The following is a 9,564-nucleotide window of genomic DNA, read 5'->3' as shown; positions in this document are numbered from 1 at the left end:
CACATTAGAGGTTTTAAGAATTTTGTTTTAAAAAGATAACAGCTGAATATGTTTTGACTTATTGCACATTTCAAATTAAATATAAAGACAGACATCCTTGATTTCAGATTGACTACATTTAGAAAATGTACAGCGAGATTTGAAAGGGTTTTGCAGGTCATAGGGTCTTAAATCTTAGATAACATACAACCTCAGCTCAAGTAAGAACAGGAACTATTAAAAACATGAGAATGACCCACGTTGAAGTTATGTTTTTACAGCAGCATAATACTGACTAATCTCAAGCTGACTGTGTAAATGTTAGCTTTGATGAATCAGTAAACAGCAAAACAAGTGTTGACGATTATACCCCATTGAAATCCTGCCCTGACAAATCGTTAATGCTTAATATCAAACATTTTACACCAACAGGTGATTTACATGAAATGGTGTGATTGTGCATACCTATCTTTGAGTCAGATCTCTACCAAGTTCACATTTAAATACAAAAAAAGATCTTGTCTTCTGGATTTTAGAGATAGATCGGAAAGTTAGGGGGAAAAATAGGGTTTTAAAAAAAACCATCATAATCCCCTAACAAAGCTTTTCCAACCATCTTTTCTCCCCCCAAACCATAATTGTGTCCCATTCTCATTTTGGCCAGATGTTTGTTTAAAAGAGACGTGTTTAAATATCACAAAAAGAAAAAAATGAAGAAAAGACATTGGTATGGTAGACTTAGCAGTAAGTGTGTGGTGATTTCCTCCCTTGGGGCTTTGAATGAGCCACAACGCTCCCTTAACTGTTTCCAAAGTAGGAGTTTCTCAACGAGAGATGACACTGATGAGCGAACATGTGAAATTCATTTGTGCCTGTTATTCTTTATCAGGGTCAGACCAAGAGAGCTAATATTAAGATTTTATTAAGAATCCAAAATCTGCCACCGGAGTCATGTAGCACCAGCAATACAGTTTTATTTTCTTTGCCTGTTTAAAGTACACTTTATGTAGCTTTAACTATTTAAGCTTGGTCGCCCTGGAGTTAAGAGCAACTAATCCTTTAAGTATTAGCAACTGGTTTGGCGTTTTAGTGTGTTGGATTGGTTTAAATGCTGTTTTAGGGGAAACAAGGAGCTGCTGTCGCGCTTGGGCATGAACAAAGAAGAATACAGATCAAACGTAACTGTTGTAACGTAATACTGGTAAGAAATATGAGCTCCTGGCACATTGAGTACACAAATATCAGTTTCAGCCTTCAAACATCTATATTGGTTAAACCCTGTTTTGTAAGGAATGCATTTTCCATACAGAACTGCCCCGATGCTGTCCCTTCTAAATATTAAGCACAACTGGCATTTGAAGAAGTCACAGCCATCATCCTCAAGTGTGTCTGTGTCTTCCACTAAGCAAAACATCAGAATGAAGCACAACATTCAAAAACACTAATAACGGCAATAACTATAATGCACAATATTAGCTAACAATCGCCCTAAAGACACAGTGACCCAGTAGATTACTGACTTGGTCGCCACAGATGGAAGTTGGTCCTAGGTAATAAATTGTTCATTTTGGAATGTTTCAGTGGAAATGTTATCAGTAGTGGGATATCGTTATAACAAATATGCAGGTCAAAGGCAGAATACAGCTTTACCCAGAAGTCACACTGTTTTCTCTCTAAACAGATACAAAGATGTGATCTGAGGATGGATTAAAGCATCACGCGAGGGCTTCTGCCAGCCTGTACATGTGCACAGGAGACGGTACAACACATTACATACAGCATGATATCTTAGGAATGCCTCTTGTCAAATGGTCTTAGTGTTGTTATCCTTCGTAGACTGGAGTGATAACAGTTTGATATCTAAATTATAATCTAAATTAATACTGAAGGAGAGACTGACTAAATCTGAACTCTAAATTCTTCTATCAATTGTAACTATGATTGTTCACGTGTTTTGGCAGGAGGTTTGATTTTCATAACAAAAGGAAACTGCTAAAAAATATATGCTTAAATAACCCTACATCCACCGGGAAAAAAAGAATCCAAAAGTAAGGCTCCCTCAAATTTAAAAAAAGTATTAAACATAAAAGGTGAAACTCAGAAGGTTCAGCGTTGCTAGTAAAAACCTTTGAGTGTAAACTACTTAAGGAAACAAAACAAATTGTTACAATGCCTTTAAATTCTCCTGGATGAACATGCTTAGGAAGAGTGGATGAGTAACATCAATTTCTGGCCGATTCAAGAGCTATGGGAGTGTTAATTCATTACAGACACATAACTGGCACATGGAGAGATCGTATAGGAGACAAAAGCAGACCTGCGTCAAATAGTGTTTTCAGTTTTAGGCTGCCAGATGAGCGAGGTTTAGTTAGTTTAACGTTGAATTTTAATTTTCCGTAAACTCTACCAAATAGACCTAAAACCGAGTACAGAAGGTGTTTGCAAACAATATTTAAATCAGGTCTGGTACACAGAGGAGGCAAACGTTAACTGTGGTGTGTTCTCCCCAAGAGATGCAATCTGGATCCTCCTCACTGGAGAGTGCAATCTGGATCCTCCTCACATCCCAGACCACTTGATGAGGTGACTTTAACCGAAGAAGCCAAGTTTCTCTCTAAGCCATTCCTCCGTTAGGTCCTCTGTGTTTCTGATCTCAAACACCTGGTAAAAACATAACAAGGACCCAGAATGAGAATTTGCCTTTAATGCAATACAGAAAAAGGTCTTAGGATGCAGTTTAGTGTAAAGCCTAGCACCTGCTATGCAATAAATGTAAGATGTAATAAAATAATCATCTAATAACTACTAATGCTACTTTATTAATAAGCAAAGACTATAGTCTACAACAGCCATGCGAGGCTGTCCTAAGGCACAGCCGTGCCTTCAGCTAAATGCTAAGGTCACAATGGTGCCAATGCTGATGTTGCAGGTATAATGTTTACCATTTTAGTTTAGTGTTTTAGCATGGTAATATAGGCTTATTAGCACTAATCATAAAGTACAGCTAAAGCTGATCATGGGAATTTTACAAGATTCAATTACAATGTTGCATTCATTACACCCCAGTACTACTTAATTATGACTAAGCACCAATGTGAGAGGCAGCTCACTAACCTTAGACAGTTCAACGGTTTGCACCAGTTTGTTTTTACTTCCTGCGTACATCATCTGCTGCTCTGGTCTGCAACCTGCAGAACACAACCGACATGCCACCATTAACTCAAACGTCCTGGAGGATAGAACAGTGCAGTGAACAACATGTACCAGTCATTCAAAAGTAACCCTGGAGGAGTTCTCACCCACTGGACTGGAGAAGATGAAGCAGAGAGGATAGGAAACACGTCCGTCGTCATGTTCGTATTTATAACTGTAGACGATAAATGTTCCTGGTGCTAAGGACCGTTCCCGTATTTCACATCAGCGCGGCCAAGACAGAAAAAACACAAAACTAAAACAGGACTTGACATACTACTTCATTTAGCAAGAGTGAACAGAAAGATTTAAGATACCAGACTCATGATATGCATACAGTAAGGTCAAGATGGGGTGGAATCCTTATTTAAATCCTGTTAAAATAAGACCGGCCACTTAACCAAAGGATATCTTGGCTGTCTCTCAGGCAGTTCATCCTTTAGATCATCAGGAGAAATATCCTTAAAAAAAGACACAAGTGGGATCAGCAGTTCAGTGAGGTGTTGCGTCTCTGTTGTTGTGCAATGTCTTAAGTTACACTTTATCGAGAAAAGCAATTATCCAGGTTTAACCACACAAAGTTCAACATCTCCATTATTCATTTATTTTAAAAGTGTGTGTATGCATCATTAGATAATGAAAAGTTTGATAGCTAACTCACCTCGTGTTCCTCCTCAAGAATCACCAGCTGCTTGTCTTTATCAATCTTCACTGAGGGGTGAAAAAGCAAACATGAATAGCTTATGTTCAAACGTAAAATGTGTTAAGTGTATATGCAAATAATAAAATACCAAAGCAGGTTATGTTGTGTTTTTGCTCATATATCCTATTACAAATGTTCTTATGTAAAAAAAGGGGCGGTATGCCTTTTAATCAGAGTCCATGTCATTCAAACACACGTCTAATCCCATTTAGCAGCGATGACATTTTGATCCAGAGATGGTGGAGATAAAGCTTACGCTGACTTTGATTCTGGAACTGATGCAACACTCAGTACGCTGTCTCCCCACCTGCTGTATTTGGAGCTAGCTCGTCCCTTCATCCTCCATGCTCTAGCTGCCCAATCTAATATCTTGCCATTTTTTCTGTAATTCTGCATAATGCCATTGACTCTGTTACCACAAAAACAACGAATCACATGTAACTAGAGCTGGGCGATATGGAGAAAATCAAATATCCAGATATTTTTGACCAAATACCTCGATATCAATATTGTAGGGTTGACAATTGGTGCTTTCACAAAATATGCACACAATGAGATTTTTGATAAATAATCAGCAGTTATGTTGATATAATAACAAAAATAATAGAGCAGCTAGAGCAGCCTGGTGTGTTCAGAAAATAACACCACTTTACTGTAATGCAGCCTTTAACACCAGGAAAAGACAACACTTGTGTATTATCAGGATATTACATATCCAAATTTAAGACGATATCTAGCCTCATATACTGTATATCGATACAATATCGATATATTGCCCAGCCTTACGTGTAACACAGAAATAAAACCAATGGCACAAATGATGAATTCACGTTTCCACTAGATTCCACACACAGGGACTCCTTGTATCATCTTCCCAGTTACTGTTTGAGCTTAACATATTATCAAAAAACATGCTAGGAGAAGAAATTAATGACATGAAATATGTGCTGCCAATACTCACTCACGATGGCCGCATTATTGGTCTCCTTCCTGAAACGGAACTGCCTCAGCTTTTTAACCAGATCTTCATCCACATCACACACCACCAGTGATTCACTCTGATGAAAACAGGAGAGACATGCAGATAGATCCATGTGGGCACTTCAATCATACATTCCTAAAGAAAAAGCACTTACACCGTACACAGATTAAACCCTTCTGTATTTAGTTTTCATCTCTTTTCTCTCTTTGTGTTTTGTACAAGGCTAACCAAACACAGCTCTGATCTCTGGATTGGAAGCTAAATAGAACACCACATGCATATTGTAACTAATCATACTGGACAAATTTAACTGTAGGTACAAATAAAGATGAATAAATCACTAACGAGTGCTGCATTAATGGTGTTTTATTGCTTCTAATCCAAAAAATATAAATCTTAACCTATTGCTTGAATAAATTGCTTAATTTGGCCAGATGTTTTAAGGATATATGCAGAGAGTTTATATGTATGGCAGACAGCTGCTGAATCTCATACTGTAGATTTAAGTGGTTTTCATGCATTGTGTTGCTTAACTGTAAAGCCACGTATTAGTATCCTGAATAATCAAAAGATCTCTTTCTGCAAGAACCAATCTGATGCACTGGCTTTCCTCTGAAAGATAATAGATCAGCCTCAGCAGGATTGTATTGGTCTAAACCTCTGTCACGTCCACACACTGAACATTACATAACTCCAGCCCAAAGACATAAACTCTTTAGAGAGTCTCTGCAGAGTCTCTGAATTCTATAATTACACCTTCCTGAACAGATGGCTGGTGGGAGTCAGGACTCAGCTCAGAGAGAAATCTGTACAGATTAAGAAGAGACTGGAGTGTCTTTGGTTGGGACAGAGAGACTAACAAAATCCTCTTCCTATGCGACCTGTGTGGGCATAGGACGATGATGGCGAGCGGACAGGTTGGCTTCTGGTTTAAATTCCTCCAGCCACTGACAGCTAGCTCGCTGCTTTGGCTGGCTGCTAATTCATCCAGGAAATGAGAGTCAGCTAACTTAAACGAGCCAGTTAATTTAATGCATTTCATGTTTAAAAAATGAGACAAATAGTGTTCGACACTGAAGACAGTCGAGTTGTCATGACACGCAGTCAAACAAACCCGGGGGAAAACGATTTTCATTACGACAAGCAGCAGGCAAGCTAGCGTTAAAGCAGCTCTCCAAACCCAGACGTGTTGAAGCACATCACGGCTGCAACAAGCTAGCCACACTTAGCCACACTATCACAGGAAGCCCGCTAGCTTGCTCTTCGAAATAAAAGCATTCACTATGTTCGGAAAATTCCAGAAATGGAGCCAGACTCATATTACAGCTTAGATGATTAGTCCATCAAAAGAAAATAATAAAGCACCAATTAAAGTATAATTATATTATAGCAATATAATTATATTATAGCATAATAATAATTTCAAGTGTCTGTCAATTCTCTAGCACAAATCATTCTATGGTTCCAGAGTCTATGATGCGAGGACTTGTTGCTTTTCTTTGTCTTTTGATAGTAAACTGATATATTATTTTGGACTGTTGTTTGAACAATGTCATCTGACGATTTATAACGGACCATTTTGACTACTTCCTGACGCAATCTGCAGATTACTGGTAATCAATAATACAAATCATTGTTAGTTGCAGTCCTAAGTGCTGATCCCGTTACCCTTTGACCTGTATTGATTTAGAGTACTTTATTATTGCCTTGCACAGGGCCAAGAGCCAAAAAGACTAAGGATTTCCACATTCCAATTAAAAGCTCTGCTTACATACATACAAAATAGCAATATTCCTAATAATACCTAATACCATGTTGACTGGCTTGGTTTGAATTGACAACAGAAGGTTAAACACATGTCAGATAACCAACCTGGTCATTGGCGAGAAAGAGACATCAATCAGTCAAAGAAACATGCGTTTAAAGCTATTCTGCTTATTTTACCACATTTACCCAGGTAAGCAGCATTGCAAAAATAATAGCTGGCCTTTTTCTTTTTTCTTTTTAAAGAAAGATAATTAAGTAGAAATGAGGTTTTTTTTTTTCTTTCCTTTGATTACTGCCTAACGGTTTTAGAGCAATTAAACACTACTGCAGCTTGGCTTATTGTACTTTGGTGACTAGCTATTGAAGCATCTAATATTTTGTGTACTGCATAAAATAAAAACGTTGTGGTCGATATAGAACAACAAAAGTAACCAATGCTGTAAACCACAGTCAAAATCATTTTGCTTTGTATGAATGTGGGATTTACAACAGTGTAAAATCAGACTCTAGACGTTTGCCTATACTTACAGGGATGCAGCACGATCAATAAACATTATCAAAGCTTTCAAAAGTTATTCTCACTCTAAATTGTTGTGAATGCTGACCTATGTAAAGATGAGAATTAGTAGTTTATCAGCATCATTTAATTTAAATTTAATTTAAATAAAAAAAGTATGACTAAAATGCTACAGCCATTATATAATGCTGTGATGTTCTTGATAGACTGTATGATTTATTACATATTCATTATACAGTACAACATTTCGTGTTAAGAGTTTTGCAAATTAAAACTCTGAGGCAAAGTATTACGTTGTGTAATTAATAATTTTCACCTCGTTTTTTTCAGCCATAGTCTTATTTTGAAATCTGTCACCGGAAAACCAACATTTCTATTCTGGCTAGCTTGACACTGATCCAATGGACAGAGGGTGGAACTCATGCTAGGTTAGCATGCTAACGCCAGCTATCTGCGACCTCACTTTTCCTTAATAGTCCCCGGAACTTTACATTTATTAAGGGCACACGATTAAAAAGCAGAAAAATAATATAACCACAGCTCTCTGGCAACTCCAATAAACAACTTACCATTGTTGAAGAGTTAAAAATTCCCTGAAGCTGCAGCTGCTGCTCTGAATGGTAGACGCTTTCAATGTTTTTTTGTAGTTTTTTTTCACTTCACATCATCTTGTGACTGGTTTGACCAATCCCAAACAAGCGCCCCCCTCTTTCAAAAGTTGGTAATACATCTCTCTGATCTCTCCACCATTGTCCTACGGCCTCGGTACTTTAATAAAACAAACGAACATTTATTGTTGTACAGGCAAAAATAGCCATCTAAACGATGCAGTACAAAGCTTTAATCACTGAAAGTTACTAGTTACTTTGCAGAGTACGTTTTTTATTTAATTTTAATTATTTAAAAAAAATATATAATTTTATAACATTGTTATAGATGCAAACTACCAAACAAAATGAGGTTATATAATAAGCTAGTTACACATTAATATTTCAGTATTTCCAATCCCATTATATATAATAACATTAGCATGTCGCAATTTTACCTTTACTTTAAATGTGAAAGTAGTACATGTGTAGTAATACTTGGATTCAAGACTTTGAATCAAGGATTTTAACTTGAAGTATTTTTACATTCTGAGTACAGGCAGAGTAATTACTGAATAGAACTTTGCTTCATTTAATGAATATATGGAAACATTTTATTCAGAATCTAGTAAAGTAAAACATCTGAATACTGAATATTGCACTGGATATTGACACCTCTAAGCTAGGTAATTAGCAGATTATGAAACAATATATAAGAACATCCTTATGTGTTAAAATGCTAACAACATTGTATGGCATTATGGAAAGTCATGTCAACAAATGATTCATTCAAGAGCACTTAGTAGTAATTTATACATGAAGCAGCAATTTGAGAGCACAAAAGAGTTTTTTCCCTCCATGTATTGTAGAGCGGCCTTGTGTCAAATCCGATTTGAAGACCTTTATTTCGTCAATTGATAATAAGCCTACAGGGTGCATATTACTCAATACATGTCTGTCTTATCACATTACTGAAAACTGTTTATAATATGTATGTGTATGCATATGTATATATATATACTTTTTCATATACTTTTATCTGTACATAATAGTTTTGTTCACCTTGTTTTAGCTGTATTCCTATTCTCTGACTCAAATTACATGTCTGTGTACACCACACACTGTAAATAATGGTAAAAGCTTTCAGGCCTGAAAAGTAAAGCCAATGCAGAAGTGCCTTAAACCTGCTTTCTTTCCACTGGTTTCAAAATGAAGACCTTTTGTCTATGGTTTATGGTCGCCTAAAAATGTCTTATTCATTGTTATGGCAACCAAGCTAGCTAGCTACTGCTACCTTTCCCCCTAGGCACTTAGCGCATGGACATTGCAACCCTTAACAACACTGATCTTGGTTAGCACTGGAGCGTTACTGTAACTGTACATTATTGTATTGTTCATTTTTGTCCCATTGTCTGAAACTGTGTGTCCGTGGATGCGCTTCACTTTTTTACTGTGCAACAAATTTACCTAAGGATGTAAATAAAGTAGGCATGACAGTTAGCACGGTGGCTAAGTGGTTAGCGAATCCAGGTGGTTCCGGTCCTTTCTGGGTGGAGTTTGGATGTTCTCCCTGTGTTTGTGTGGGTTTCCTCCGGTTTCTTCCCACCATAAAGACATGCATGTTGGGTAGGACCAGAGTTGAAAAAATAGCCGATTGGCTAATATTAGCGCATATACAGAAATGTTGATTAATGAGCAGTGTCCTAATCAAATAAATAAATAAATAAGTAACCTGAACCTGAACTGGCTAGCTCCACCCTCTCATCAAAAAACGTCACATCCGGTTGCAAAAAGCCATGATGGCGATGCCCGAGTCGCCAAACTTGAGGCTTCAAAA

General features: G+C 37.2%; 1 protein-coding gene across 1 annotated transcript; it reads right to left on the bottom strand.

The window, feature by feature from the left end:
- Positions 1-2,507: 2,507 nt before the first annotated feature.
- Positions 2,508-7,830, bottom strand: gmfb (glia maturation factor, beta). Its single transcript, XM_032499770.1, has 7 exons — positions 7,710-7,830; positions 4,836-4,932; positions 3,833-3,882; positions 3,583-3,632; positions 3,279-3,361; positions 3,094-3,167; positions 2,508-2,640 (listed from the first exon to the last, which is right to left on the bottom strand). Exons 1-7 carry the CDS (start codon positions 7,710-7,712, stop codon positions 2,569-2,571), a joined length of 429 nt encoding a protein of 142 aa, XP_032355661.1. The 5' UTR covers positions 7,713-7,830; the 3' UTR covers positions 2,508-2,568.
- Positions 7,831-9,564: the final 1,734 nt, after the last annotated feature.

The sequence above is a fragment of the Etheostoma spectabile genome, chromosome 20 (assembly GCF_008692095.1).
Source record: "Etheostoma spectabile isolate EspeVRDwgs_2016 chromosome 20, UIUC_Espe_1.0, whole genome shotgun sequence".
NCBI classification, from domain to species: domain Eukaryota; kingdom Metazoa; phylum Chordata; class Actinopteri; order Perciformes; family Percidae; genus Etheostoma; species Etheostoma spectabile.
The sequence above is the reverse complement of the archived record's forward strand: the minus strand, read 5'-3'. Positions and strand labels throughout refer to the sequence as shown.

Excerpts from the sequence above, each read along its gene's own strand:
- gmfb (XM_032499770.1), bottom strand. Across the intron at positions 3,883-4,835 it reads CAATAATGCGGCCATCGTGA|TGAAGATTGATAAAGACAAG; the intron begins GTGAGTATTGGC and ends TTCACCCCTCAG. Across the intron at positions 2,641-3,093 it reads AAACCGTTGAACTGTCTAAG|GTGTTTGAGATCAGAAACAC; the intron begins GTTAGTGAGCTG and ends TGTTTTTACCAG.